The 15,827-nt window shown below is 39.9% G+C and overlaps 1 protein-coding gene across 2 annotated transcripts in view; it reads right to left on the reverse strand.

Annotated features, from left to right (window-relative positions):
• EEA1 (early endosome antigen 1) overlaps window positions 1-15,827 on the reverse strand; it is a 105,604-nt gene that overhangs the window by 41,885 nt on the left and 47,892 nt on the right. For both annotated transcript variants that reach the window (XM_029910881.1, XM_024218390.2), the window contains one exon: window positions 7,922-8,038. In XM_029910881.1, the coding sequence (XP_029766741.1) occupies window positions 7,922-8,038 (117 nt within the window). The remainder of the gene's footprint in view (window positions 1-7,921; window positions 8,039-15,827) is intronic.

The raw sequence follows: 15,827 nt of genomic DNA on the forward strand, positions 1-15,827 counted from the left end.
CCAGCACAGCACCTTTTTTACAACCTGATTTCTAATATGCATATTTATAATGGCATTACAGCAGTTTCATTCGCGGATTATCACAATACCTTTGTAACCCTTAGAAGGTATTTTAATAGTAATCAATGTAAAGGTGCTTCAAAGAAGTAATGAGACACTGAACATTTTCATGCACCTTAAAGATGAATGACAGAATTTGAAAGAGAGATCCCTGGCATAGTTTAATTTTGAATTAACACTGGGAAAGGCACATCATAATGTGTGCAGTGCCATTGTTGTTGCGTTGGTCTCAGGATATTAGATATTATGTTTACATAATAAAGTGGCATTTATAATTGCTTTATTGCAGTATTTCCCAAACTTTTGAAATCGCAGTTCCGCTTCAGGAAAACGAAATAAAATATGCTCCTCTTCAACCCCCCACGCATTCTAACACCTAGCCAAAATGAGCAGTCACTCAAGAGGAGATTGTGTACATCTACTTAATATGATACTTCCTCTCAGTCCTTCCATGCTGTGATGAATAGTGAAACAGCTAACAATTAATGTTTATTTGAAGTATTATCACTTGTACCTGAGCTTATGTCTAAACTTAAAGCGGTGTGTAGAGTACATACAATGTATGCCGCATAGCATGGGTATAAACAGCAGTGTAGATAGTGAGGCAATACTTAGGTGAATAAAGACACTCCAGAACTGGGCAGTATAGGGCATATACTCTACACAGCTCTCTACAAGCCCAAGCAGTGCCTCCTGTGTCTACACTGCTATTTTTAGCACAGTAGCTTACCAGTGACTCGAAATGGCAGGAGTTGTTCCCCACAGCAGGGAAAATCTGAGGCAGTAGGAGAGGCTCTCACAAAGCAGCAAGGAAGAGCTCTGGCAGTGGGGAGGCAGCGGTGAAAGGCTCTGGCAGCAGGTTTCAGATGAAGCCCCTTTCCCATTAACACACCTTTCTTAGGAAAAGGGGCTAGATTTGCAGGGAAGCCTGAGCCATCCTAAGAGGCTTATTGTTTTTTCTAGCATTAGGCTGTTCTGGGCAATAGGACATTATAGGCATTGGGAGTAATGTAGGCTCTAAGGGACCTTGGTTTTATACAAGCAATTTGATCCCTGGAACTGTGATGCTCTGGATTTGAGCTACAAAAAGAGGGAGAATCCATGTGACAAATACAGTGCATGTTGCCTTCCCCCATTTTCCACTGTGGTCAACACAGGCTGGCCTGATAAATGATCCTGTTATGGGATTAATAAAGTGGCAGCCACTTGACCGAAATTCCAGATGTCTGTGTCCTTCCTACTATTCTCAAAGTTCATTGTTTTACTTTAAAAATTAGAGGAAGTAGATTCCTCTCCTAAGGTAAAGGCCTGCATTTATGTATTCATCGCTGCTCATTGTGATGCAGCTGCTGGAAGACATCACTGTAAGAATAACATTCTTCTAAATCAGACTTTACATGATCTCAACATCTGGATGCATACACAAAGACTGTCCTGGGCTATGCTGGAAGCTTAATGGACATACAAACTAAAACCCAATATATTCCACTCTGCATGAATATGTTTTCTATCTTTTCCAAAAGTGCATAGAATCATAGAATATCAGGGTTGGAAGGGACCTCAGGAGGCCAACCCCCTGCTCCAAGCAGGACCAATCCCCAGACAGATTTTTTTCCCCAAATCACCCCCTCAAGGATTGAGCTCACAACCCTGGGTTTAGCAGGCCAATGCTCAACCCTCCCCCCCCCCCCCCGCCGCCCCCCCCATGTTTACAAAGAGATTAAAAGTAAAGTTTTTGCATCATTTAAGAAGCTTTTCATAACGTTTCTAGTTCTGTGGCCAGACCTTCAACATAGGACAGTACAAGGTATCAGGAACGCTGCCCTATAGGGGCAGCTGATGATTCCAAGCACCCACTCACACCCAGTATAGGGTTTACTGGAGTGACGGCAAGTCAGGGGCACCAAGGAACACAGTACTCTAGCCAGTCCTTGGCTGACAGAGTGGTTTTAGGAGGCTACTTCAGATGCTGCAAATTAGAGCACTCTTAGGCTGCTATAAATCACTTTGTGGGTCATTTAAGCTCTGACAGCTCCAGGACTGGGGGCATCAAAAGGTGGCTTGGAGCCACCCCTCCCACACCATCTCCTCAACTGCACCGAGCATGAACTCGACACAGCTGAGGACTCTTCCCTTGATTTCTGATTTATCTTCCTATTTTGACTACAGATTAGTCATCTTATTCATCAATCTGCTGTCATTCCATTAAATATAGGGAATTAAATATATTGTGTATCAGTTTCAATGCATTCTTCATATATGATTAAACTCTGCTGGTTTGTGGAAGTGGAATAAGATGCTAATTCTCACTATCTATTATAGGTCTGCCTCAGATTTACATCATACTATCACAAGCGAAGTATAAAGAAATTTTAAACTGCATCTTACTATATTCCTTGGCAAATGTTATTTCTACATTAAACTAAATTAAACTAGTGTTTGGTCTCAGTCCCTGCCCCCCACTGACATTCTATGTTCTATTTTCCTAAATATGAATATGCTTCCTTTCCCAAGACACTATTTGGGCAATGTGCTATATAATAACTACTCTGCCAGCAACACACCAAGTACTATGATTCATCCTTCTAAGGAAGTGCTCCATCACAACTGAATTCCATATTTGGTCTTGCTTATCTCCACATACACACACAGAGACAGACATTGTGGGAGTATGCAAACAAAGAAAAGCATCTGGACAGCACAGGTCACTAGGTAGTATTCAGAGTTATGATGTAGGAGATTTTGGGGTTAGAAGCCTGCACTTTTTTTTTGTGCACTTCACATTAATGTAAGAGTAGGAATATTGCATAGGCATCTGCTAAGCTTCCAAGTTAAGAATTAACATCACTATGACAAACTTGACCTGAACGTTTTCCATGTTGATTTGTCCCAGTTTTGTTTTGGCAAAATAGTAGATAATACAATAAAACATTCAGTGGAGCATTATGCTTTGCAGGGGGAATTTATCCAAATTTTTTGGCAATGCAGAATTACAAAAGCAACTGTGAGGGGGGGAAAATATGTAACATTTAAAAAAAATGAAGTTAGAGAAAAAAGAAAAGCCTGCCTTTTATATGTTGAATGATTTGCCAAATACAGTAAACATGTCTTGGATTTATTCACAAGACATTTATACAATAGTGAAATAAATACAGAGCCCTGGAAAAAATGCTTCATCTCCACAGAGGAGGAATAAATTACATCACTCTCACAGGCTACAACTGATGAGAAAAAGGTATGTAGCTTTCAAAATAACAGAGATGTTTAATAACACACTGAAATGCTTCATTAACTACACTAACTAAACATGAGTTGTGATTATATTTTATTTTATATATATATATAAAATAGGCAGTCTGATATCATGGTGATGTGTAAAGTATAAGAACTTGGATAAAATACTGTATAAAATATGCAGAGAATACACAATGTTGTGGTGTAGTATAAAGGATTTATTAGCAAGAGTTTGAGATGGCACATTACTCATTAGCAGTGAAGCCTGAGGAAGTTATACAGGTCTAAACATGTCCTGAGGAAAACTTTGTACCCTACCAACCCACCATGTTTTTGCATATGCCACACAGGTTAACGGAAAAAAAAATTTAAAAGGATTTTTACTGGGACTTTTTTTAAAGAGACAACTGAAAAGCGAGCGATTCACTTGCCCTAAGTCCAACTGTACAGGGCAGCCTCAGAGTAAGCCACAAAGAACCCTACAAGTAATCTAAAAGAGTTTTATCTAAAATCAACGGGGCTTTGAAACTAGATAACTTGAGACCTTCCATAATTAGAATCAAATGCTGACTCCCACTGGGAAGCTGGGATTCTCCTTTTTTCTGTGTTATAATGCTCCCATTTACAGCTCTATGGAGTCGCAACACATTGAGCTTTAAACATATTACATTCCAGCTTGTGATTTTAGAGGGGAAATTCCACAAGTCAAGGAAAGAAAAAAATATTTATCTGTCAGGTTAACATGGCTGTTTAAATCTATTTAATGATGAGGAAAATCAGAAATAAGCCCCGTTGAGATGCATTAATGAGCAGAGAGCAAGTGAGGCAGGCATGTTAATTGAGCACATGGCTACGACTACCACATCTATGGTGTTCTCTACATATATACCCATACATAGAAATACACACTTGCATATGCACTTACATTGAGATACATAGATATAGGACCACTTCTGCAGCAGAAAGGTTGGGGTAGGACCTGGATAGCCCGCAATACACATTTTTATGTTAAATGTGTCAGTTAACTCGAAGGTGCAGCCCTCCACTAAATCGTTAGTGCAGAGTGATGTGACGATAAACGGCTCAATTGTGACTTTGCCATGAGCTCAAAGGAATGGGCAACACATTGTTACTCCTGCCCCAGGAGTCTCCCTGCTGCTCCAAGAAGAGAGTAAATCATGCTGGGCCTTTACCCAGAGGAAGCAGTGTATGCTCCCCAACACGCTGGCACAGCTCTAACCTATCCTTACCTTCTTCTGCCCTTCCCACTTAGCTGGCACAAGGGCAGGACACGGTGGTTCTGCAGAGTCTGCTTCCCCTTCAGAACTACTAGCTGTATACGGACACCACTGCATTAGCTATGTCATAATTTGGCCAAAAATAAATAAATACTTGTAGACAGCAATTGGTTAGGTTTCGGGTGGTGGTCAATAAATATGAAATTAAAGAATTACTGTTAGCCTGAGTTTGGTTACGAAAAGATGTGTGTTGTAAAGGAAGGCCCTGACTAGCAAGTAGAAGGAAAGGATAAGGACACAAGGAATAAAATAAGGAAGATGTCTGTTCAAAGAATAACAAATGATATAAAGGAAAAGCTTCTGAAAAGAAGGCCTCTGACCAATAGGGGTGAGTGCAAATGGTTTTAAATAAGACAAAAAGAATCTGTCTTAAAATGAGCCAGCATGGCCCTTCCCACCCCACACACCAGCATTAAAGTCTGTGTGAATCCAGAACAAACTGTCAGACTGCAAGAAGGAGGGGAGGAAAGGAAGCTGTAAATCTTATCTGAATAAGGACTAGAAATAAGGGGGAATTGTCTCAAATTGGTTTTAACTGAAGACAGTAATTTGCAATGACAGTACTTATTTGTTGAAGAGTATAAAAAAAAAGTAAACTCAAAGGATTCATTGCCACTACTTGCCTGACCACATTGGAGCCAACAAATATGGTTCTAAGCATCCTTGGGTTTAGCCCATTTATAAATATCTTGACCAAATCTTTATAAATGTTTTGTTATTGTTTGGATGTAGTAAACTGCTTATTACTGAGGCTTTTTAGGCATGTTTGGAGCAATTGTACACACACCATTTGGTCTTTGGATTTAATAAAGGAATTTGTGGTTAAATTAGAGTTTGGTGGTTTCCCACATTAATATAAATAATTTCAAATATTAATAATTCCAACAAGTGGGGAGAATTATTTCACAGGCCTATCCTAAACTACTAATGTTGCCACCACATAAATAAATAAATAAATAAATAAATAAATACACACATACACAAATGCACACACAGAAAATTATAATCATATATAATACAAAAAGAACGAGGAGTACTTGTGGCACCTTAGAGACTAACAAATTTATTTGAGCACAAGCTTTCGTGGGCTAAAACCCACTTCATCGGATACATGCAGTGGAAAATACAGTAGGAAGATATATATAGAGATATATATATACACACACACACACGCAGAGAACATGAAAAAATGGGTGTTGCCATACCAACTATAATGCGAGTACTTAATTAAGGTGGCTATTAGCAGGAGAAAAAAAACTTTTGTGGTGATAATCAGGATGGCCCATTTCCAACAGTTGACAAGAAGGTGTGAATAACAGTAGGGGGGAAAAAATTAGCATGGGGAATAGTTTTTACTTTGTGTAATGACCCATCCACTCCCAGTCTTTATTCAAGCCTAATTTAATGGTGTCCAGCTCGCAAATTAATTCCAATTCTGCAGTTTCTTGTTGCAGTCTGTTTTTGAAGTTTTTTTGTTGGAGTATTGCGACTTTGAGGTCTGAAATCGAGTGACCAGGGAGGCTGAAGTGTTCTCCGACTGGTTTTGGAATGTTATAATTCTTGACATCTGATTTGTGTCCATTTATTCTTTTGCTTATAAATTTGTTAGTCTCTAAGGTGCCACAAGTACTCCTCGTTCTTTTTGCTGATGCAGACTAATACGGCTACCACTCGGAAACCTGTCACCATATAATACAAATACATTCAAATGTTTTATATGTACACAAACATGCGTTATAATGGGGAAACAACCATAAAATTGTAGAAAAATTCTCTGATTTGTTTTCCTGTCTCCTCTTTCTCTTCTGTCTCCTTTTACTATTTTTCCCCACTTCTTCTTTAGGGAATACAGTAGAACCTCAAAGTTACAAACACCTTTGGAATGGAGGTTGTTCATAACTCTGAAATGTTCATAACTCTCAATAAAACATTATGGTTGTTCTTTCAAAAGTTTACAACTGAACACTACTTAGTACAGCTTTGAAACTTTACTACACAGAAGAAAAATGCTGCTTTTAACCATCTCTGTTTAAATGAAACAAGCACAGAAACAGTTTCCTTGTCTTGTCAAATCTTTTTTTTTTTTTTTAAACTTTCCCTTTATTTTTTTAGTAGTTTACGTTTAACACAGTACTGTGGTGTATTTGCTTTTTCTTTTCTTTTTTTCCTGTCTCTGCTGCTGCATACTTCTGCTTCCAAATGAGGTGTGTGGCTGGTCACTTTGTAACTCAGGTGTTCGTAACTCTGAGTTTCTATTGTACATGTGTGTGTTCATTTATATATTACATATGCAATGATGCCAACTCAGGATTTTATCATAAATTTTGCAATATTTGATGTTTTTCTGAAAGTCCTGGCTCTTCAAGCTGAGAATCTCAGCTTTTATTATAAAAAATAAATAAATAAGTTCCTAGCCTTCACAGTTGTGAAAAGCTTCAAAATGTGACCTGTGTATGACCTAAAGGCTCAGGAACCAGATGGCATATAAAAAGAACCCCCAAAAGTATATAATTTCCTTCTAAATGTAATTATTTTTAAGCCAACCTCCTAATATTTTGGGAACTTACTAATGATTTTTTAATGCTTGTTTTGGCAATACTATATAGAGTGTAAATGGCAGATATTAGCAGGGCCAGCTCTGGCTTTTTTGCCGCCCCAGGCAAAAAAGCCTCCCACCGCCCCCTGACCCCCGGCGGGGAGCACGGCAGGGGAGGGCGCCGAGCCCAGCCGCGGCCCCGCTCTCCCCGGCCAGAGCGCCGCGGGGAGGGCAGCGAACCCAGCCGCAGCTCCGCTCTCCCCGACCGGCCGGAGCGCCGGGGGGAGGGCGGCAAGCCCGGCCGGGGCCCTGCTCTCCCCGACCGGCCAGAGCGCCGGGGGGAGGGCGGCGAGCCCGCCGCGGCTCCGCTCTCCCCGGCTGGACGGAGCGCCGGGGGGAGGGCGGCGAGCCCGGCCGCGGCCCCGCTCTCCCCGGGTGAGCGCCGCCCCCTCCAGGTGCCGCCCCAAGCACATGCTTGGAGGGCTGGTGCCTGGAGCCGGCCCTGGATATTAGAAAACTACAATTATAACTGTAATGGACATTACTATCTTTAAAAGTTATAATGTAAGATAAAATCCTTCAAATGTACTACAGTATTGTAAATGTATTACCCCCTTCAGGCTAATCGGGATAGTGAACAATCAGGAAAGGCTTAACTTTTGATGCCACAATGATGTATTTTGTTAAACTCTTTGGTTAACACTCTGAAATGCAGTTTGTGACACAAGAGCCAGATTGTACATTTTCACATAAATACCAGTTTTACAAATGTGATTAATAATAAAACTCTTACCTGGTTTTTCTGTGCTAATTCATTAACTGAACTTTGAAGTTTTTGTTGTTCCTGCACATACACAGCAACCTCCTGAGGGCCTTTTGCAAGCTCAGCCCTTAGCTGATTTATGGTGGCCTTAATAAAAAAAAAATTAAAAAACAGTTACGATTAATAATCAATTAGATTGATAGCCCAAATATAGACAGGAGGTCGGGGGGGGGGGGTATAAACCAGCTTGCAAAAAAGAATGTGTCTTTAATTTGCATGAATGATATGTGCAAATTTTGGCCCAGATCACTACCCATGGAAATACCGGGGGCAGGGCGGGAATCCCCTTGCTGAGATCCTTTCACATCATCCCATCAGGAAGATGGTTGCTTGCCCACTCCAGTGGAAAAGGCCAAGGAGCCCATCCCCAAACCTGGCAGATCCCAAAGGATCTGCATGGAGGCCTTGTGTCTCCGATGGCTCTGACTCTCAGTGGAACTGGGATCCCTTGGCTCCATTTCAGCAGTGTTGCCAAGATCTCTACCCAGCCAGGAAGGATGGTCAAGTGGACAGGGCACTAGAAGGGACTTAAGACACCAGGTTCAGATCCCAGTTCTGCCGTCGACTTCCTGTGTGAGTTTGGACAAGTCACTTAATCTACCCTGTATCTCATTTCCCTATCTGTAAAGTGGGGATAACAACAGTTCCCTACCTCACAGGAGTGATGTAAAGATAACTACATTAATGACTGTGTGGTGTTCAGATACTACAGTGATGAGGGCATAAGTACCTTAGACAGATAGCAATGGTTGCCCTAGGCTCTCATCTTTAAGGGCTAATTTCTGAGAGACAGATGCACAATGTGCATCACCCACTCCCCATCTCCTCCCCTGGCAAAGACCCCAGACAAATCTCAGCATGACACACAGGAAATGGTGAGGGGGGAAAGAGAGGGTGGGGGAGGGGACAAGGTGATGTGGAAGAAAGGAAATAAGTGTGTGGAGGATCCCCGCTATGCATGGATTTAGGTGGCATGATCTGGTCCTTAAAGTGGAAGACAAAGGTAACTGCTTTTAATAAAATGTGAGTTAATACTGAGCTTCCTAATTAAGATGTGTCTGAAGCAAACCATCCAATGGCTAACAAGTCCAATTCACTTGCTTTTACTCTTTGTTTCAATCTTTCTGCAACAAAGAAAGATATGGAGAAACATCAGCTTTCTGCATTTTAAAGATAAATGAGAAAAATAAAATGCACGTTGTGTTATCTTTGAAACACATAGTACACCAATGGCATTATTTGTTATAAATGCTTTTCCTTTCCTTAAGTTATTCTAGCCACAGATTTCTGGTCACAAGTACAGATGTTAATTTGATCATTTCCTTTTTTAGAAAAAGAATAGCACATCCCATGAAAGTTTACACTATTTTGTGCAAGTAACAAAAGTTACGAGAAAGAAGCAGTCTTGTTCATAAAATAGGATACATTTTTGGGAAGAGCAAAGAGAATGTATATACACATTAATTGTAAAAATATATTTTGCTATTAACTCTGACTTTTCATAATGGCACACTTTATACTGTTGTAGTTGCAGAGTTGTCACTAAAAAACATGGGATCTCTAATTTGCAAATACACTGTTTTGTGAGAGTATCCAGAAAAGTACACAGACATTTTGTAGAAGTGATAGTGCAAATGCAAAAATGTGCACAAATTTGTCAAACACTGTTGCAGCTGTTTAAACCAGAAACAGAACAAGAACCTACATAGAAGAGTTACTGTAAATATATTTCAAGCTACAGTTCTGCCAGCCATTGTTCAAAACAAAATCTCATGTTTAGTTATTAAACAGCAACAAAGTGAGGTTGAATAATTATTTAAAATACGTGCTGGCTGATGTGTTTATTTGATTAATAAACCAATAAGCAAACAGGAACTGTTTAACAAGGTCTTGATGTTATCTTGAGACTACAGCATTACAATGTAATGAGAAAAAGCTTTCACAAAAAAATTACCTCAAATGTAAGTGTCTCCATTAGAAAGCAGAAAAAATAAAATGATGGATGAAATGTGGAAGCAGGCAGTGATAAACGTTTTAGGTACAATTCTTCAAAGATCTATAGTAAAACATTATGTTTCTATGCCTTTATTTAAAGAGACAATCTTGACTTTATCACAACAAAGGCACTTTATACAGAAATACTCATATATTTACTCATGCTAATACCCCCTACTCATGTTAATATGCACTGGAAACAATATCAACAGTCTAGCAGGTGTCTTATGCCATGTAGGCAATTATCCCATATATAAATAACTGAAATGAGTGCCTGCAAAGATTCACACACATGCTAAACTTGACTGCACTGAGACTATCCACAGTGAATGAAGTTAAGCACAGTGTGTAAAGTTAACCATGTCTTTCCATTGATTTCAAAGGCTTTTGGAGTACGTCTTATGTGTTTTAGGTGCCGCAGAGAAAATTTATTATGTGAGATTCACTATAGTGAGAAACTAAACATGGGATAATTAGAGATGCTTTTGGGATCCTCATAATCTAACTAAGACAGCAACTTGCCATGTTTTCAGGTATAACTCCATAACAAGCACAACATACAATATCCAATGAATAAGGCGGCAAGATGGTGAATCGCAAAAGAAGAGCTCAGAATACAGTTGGATCAGTGATTTTTAAATATGAAAAATTAGAATTCTTTCAACAGTTTTTAATTAGTTAATGCCAAAATGATATTTTAGTTCCTTAGCAATGAAGGCCAAAAAACCCAAGCACAAGATGACAAACACAAAGCCACATTTAGAGCAGAAATGCCACAAATATGGAAATGGTAAATTTGTTCATCTCAAAACTACTTAGTTTCTCAGTATTTAAAGGAAAACAGTAAGATTTTTTTCTTATTCTCTCAATTCAGGCTATACAGTTCTCTTTTTTTAAAATTACATTCTCTGGAAACCAATACTATGAACATGAGAAGATATAGTTTGAGTTCTTAATGCTATTTTAGTTAGATTCTCAATCTGCACTCTCAGCATTCTAAGCAAAAAGACCAAGGACTGTGTTATAGTTACAGGATGAGCTGTGCTTCAGACCCCTTTTGATCCCTTATGAGTGCATCCGTCTGGTGACAGGTTTCACTACCTTCCCCGCTTTTTGGGTGGAACCACACATACTACCTCTCTCAGAATGGATCTCTGGGCTGCAGCCCCTTGTTTACCAACTGTGTTAACACCACAGGCCCAACTGTGTTTAACTACTGTAAGACCTTTTCCTCCAGGGCCAGTGACATGGGCTGATTAAAGTGACTCAAACAGCTTCTTCAAAACAAGGAATTGTTTATTCACTCAAGGGCGCACAGCAAGTAGAGAAAGAGATAAAACAATAAAAAGCCTATACCCCTGGGTCTTACCTAAACTTTATTCTTTCTGTGCAAGTTTTATGTAAGTCCCATTCAGCCCAGCCACCCCTATTGCTGGTTTGAGAGAGACAGACAGCCCCTGCTACACTCTGTGTCTCACTATCAGAGGGTACGTCTACATTGTGTTTTTAAACCCGCGGCAGCAAGTCTCAAAGCTCGGGTCTATAGACGTGGGCTCACACTAAAAACAGTTGTGTAGACATTCAGGTTCAGGCTCTGAAGCCCATGTTAATATGGCTGGTAAAAAGGGGAGGCTGCAGCCCACCTCCTCACCCAGGCCTTAGAGTCCTAGCTCCAGCCCAAGCCGCAATATCTACACTGCTGTTTTTAGTGCTATAGTGCGAGTCCATGTCCAAGGTTTGAGACTCGCTACCATGGATTTTCAAACATAGTGGAGACGTACATAGAGACTTCTCTTCAACCACTGCTGCCTATTCACTCCCCTGCCTTTCTAGGCTAGGGTCTTTCATGGTTTAGTATCCCTTTGATCCTTGGCTTGGACGTGGGAGAAATTAACCTGCTAGCCTGGTTGAAGCCAGGCAGATAGGCATTTCCCAATTAATGGGCCTTTCACTGTTCCCTTAAGGACCCTTTGTATTCTCTCTCGAGGTATCTTATCTCTGTCACTGTTTCATTTCCCATTAGTTCCCTCCTAACAGCCTCCTTTGATTTAATTCCATGAAGTCAGGCAGCATAATATCCAGCAGGTAAACTGAGGCAAATGTGATTGTCAGAAAATAATACAGATAACTCCCTCGTGCTCCACAGACTGAATAGTCAGAGACTGAATTACTCTCTCAGGCCTCAAGAACAGGGCTGAATCACAGGCTTGGGGAAGCTTTCACCACCATTACTATATACATTCCATGGGTGGAGGGCGTCAGTTTCCAGTGTTCTCAATCTAGCACTTTTCACAAACACATTTTATTAGTTTTTAAAAGCTAAGTGGAATTCAGGCTACTGATTTTAAAATCTATTAGATCTAATATCACTTCTCATAGACAGCAACATTTTATTTTAATGTAGTTAACCTGTCTCACATTATAGTCACTGCTATGTTAAAGGTTATGATGCAGAGGAGATAGCAACATTTTATAGGAGAATGAATTACTGCTACTTACTTTAGTACTTAAATGATACCAGTTGTCTTTGGTTCACTTTAAATAATACCTATCCAAATTTTTCATAGATAGCTAATGTCACTGAAAACACTTTACTGGAAATTTAGTCACACAGCCCCACCAAGATTTCCCATATATATGCATGAGAATAACTAGCTACACTAATGCAACCCTTCTCCCCTATATCTGCTACTATGTCCAACAAGAGTGACAATGAACATTAGATTGTTTCTGCTAAATGATACACAGTGAAATAGTTAGCCATTTTGATATGTAAATCCATCATTTGGATGAACAGCAGCAGTTCATATTTCTGTTAGAGCTAGCTCTGCAAAATTTGGCAGACATCACTTTATGTTCAGCTTACACTTTCAGATTGTCTTTGAAACAGACAGACTAGATAGACAATATTTTGAAATGAAAGTTTAAATTCTGAAGTACAATTGTGATACTTCAAAAATGGCAGCAATTTACATGGCCACATAACCAATTACAGTAACTCCTCACTTAAAGTCGTCCTGGTTAACGTTGTTTCATTGTTACATTGCTAATCAATTAGAGAACATGCTCATTTAAAGTTGTGCAATGCTCCATTATAATGTTGTTTGACAGCCACCTGCTTTGTCCACTGCTTGAGGAAAGAGCAGCCCATTGGAGCTAGCTGGTGGGGGCTTGGAACCAGGGTGGACCGGAAGCCCCCCTATCAGTTCCCCACTCCCCTAAGTTCCCTGTGCGGCAGCTGCCAAGCAGGCGTGTCCTCCTGCCCCCCATCTCCATAGAGCGGGGGGTGAAGGGGGTGGACACGACAGGGCTCAAGACGGAGGGAGCCTGCCAGCAGCAGCTGCTGTCTCAACTTGCTGATCTACTTAAAAAGGTAGTGTACTCAGAGTGGGGTCAGCATACTTAAAGAGGCGATGCGCGTCTCTCTCTCTCTCTCTCACACACAGAGTGTGTGTGTCTGTCTCTCTCTGCCATGCTGTCTCCCCTCCCTCCATTTGTGCTTCCTTGTAGAGTGTGAGGCTACATTAACAACAATGTGTTAACCCTTGAGGGCTCAGCTGAGTGCTAGTTCAACATTTAGCAGTAAGGCATTCCCTGGGAAATATCCCACTCTCTGACTTCACCACCTCAACCAAGCTTCACAATCATCATTGCTGTGTACAGTATTAAATTGTTTGTTTAAAACGTATACTGTGTATATACATATATATAAAATATAGTCTTTTGTCTGGCAAAAAAAATTTCCCTGTAACCTAAACCCTCCCCCCTCCATTTTACATTCATTCTTATGGGGAAATTGGATTCGCTTAACGTTGTTTCGCTTAAAGTAGCATTTTTCAGGAACATAACTACAACGTTAAGCGAGGAGTTACTGTATACTCAGGACCCCAACTGCGACATTCTTTTCTTCACATACATGTTTGATCAAGTCTGTGAACGGATTCTCCTTAGTCTAAATATTTTAAACTTGAATAAGAAAACACTGGACTTATTGTTTGGTAGAATACTGTACTCTCTATACAATTCATGTGGCCCCATGAATGCCTTGTACAGTCTCTGCAGGGCAAGGAAAGAAGCGACGATATCAGGAACCCTGAGGAGTTTAGAAACAATACAAGGCCAAGAGAACTGGTTACTCCACACATCCCTAAAGCTCTGCAGGGCAGAGGAAGGAAGGAGGAGCTGGAATCTGTGGAGCTCCAAAATTCCACAGGGCAGATGAACCCATGGTGGGAGAGGGTTTAAAGGGGCCAGTTATTCTGCACCACTGCAAAGGCCTCTAGAACAGCATGAACTAGGGGTAACTAGCAAAACTTATAAGCTTATCTGAGCTGTACAGGATAGGGAAATACATAGTCATGGTGGAGTAGGGACCTTGCAGAGCTCTTAAGTTCCATATTGGCCCTATATTCAAAAGAAGGAAATTAACAAACAGATAATTTTGTTACTTTTAGCACAAGCATCTCCTCACCAAAATTCATTGATCCAAGGCAAAAATTACAGCAAGGTTATAGGTGATAAGATTGCTACCTCTCGCTGAAGTGCAAACATATTCACACCAAGGATTGTTCCAGTTTAAGAAAGCCTAAGCATTTAGAAGTCTGGAAATGAATAGTTAAAGGAAGGAAGATAAATATTCAAGTATCCTCACAGTTCAGACATTCACTGAAATAAACATGCATGTGTAAAAATAAAATCACATTGCGCATTCCAAAAACAACCTTAATTCAGACTCCTATTATCTACCCACCTAACATTTAACAGGAAATGCTTATTGGAAAAACAACAGTTTTAAGAATATTTGAAATCACTGATTACAGATGAAAACACCAAACATTCTCCAAGTTTCTTTGACCCACTTTCTCTTCTTCCAAGGTAATTAGGTAATGTACTAGCTTCATTTAATCAAAAGGGTATACTGAGATCTGTGCCCTATTGAGCACAGCATGATTGCGTAAATATTGTTAAGTATTTTCAGATCAGTCAACACTGGTCTAATTCTGCTCCCATTGAGTTCAACAGATGCTGGTTAGCCCAACGCTGAGCACTTCTGAAAAACCCACCTATAATCTGTATCTCATATGAAATGTGGAGTCTCACTTTGAAAAGATAAACAGGAAAAAGGGGCATGGGGTGATACAGGGCTATATATTTCCAGGACATATAATTAAGGTGGAAGTAACAGATTTTGTTTTCAAACCTCAGAATGGAATAGTGGATGAAGAAAAATAGTTGTGCCTCTGGTCTGACCATGAAGGATGAGACATGATATATTGGTGTCTATTGGCCAAAACAGGTAGTTGGGATTGGCAAGAGCCTAGTTTCTGGTTTGTATATGGAGGATAATAGGCAAAATGTTGGTTTCTATGGCCAATAATGAGCAGGTGAACTGAAGGATATTGTGGGGGAGGAGGGCAGGGGGAGTATGTGAGTGATTTTAAGGTTTGTAATTTATATGCAAAATATAGATGTGATAAAGGGTAAGTGTCAAAAGGCTTCTGATTAATAGGTTAATGCTGGAAAAATTGTGCAGAATTTACACTGATTTTTAAAAGTCACAATGCATATTCTACAAACACATGTACATTTATTTAAGGGACTATATGAACTGTGAGAACATTTGAATAGTTATCTACCTTGCATTAATGGTTCATTTTCATATATTTACATGCTTAGGGAGTTATTTAAAACTGTAACCCTGTTTTGTAAACATATGTTTCAATTTTAATGTTAAGTAGCAACCATAACCTTAGGTAACAATTAGTTTCTGTCTCTGTATTACAGCACACAATTTAGGAAAGCTCAAAATAAAATTTTTCTTTTTGAGGCAGAAATTTATTGCTCTGTCTCGCTGGAGAGATCACAACATATACCAGCAGGG

The sequence above is a fragment of the Terrapene carolina genome, unplaced genomic scaffold (assembly GCF_002925995.2).
Source record: "Terrapene carolina triunguis isolate 2854851 unplaced genomic scaffold, T_m_triunguis-2.0 Scaffold68, whole genome shotgun sequence".
Lineage (NCBI taxonomy): Eukaryota > Metazoa > Chordata > Testudines > Emydidae > Terrapene > Terrapene triunguis.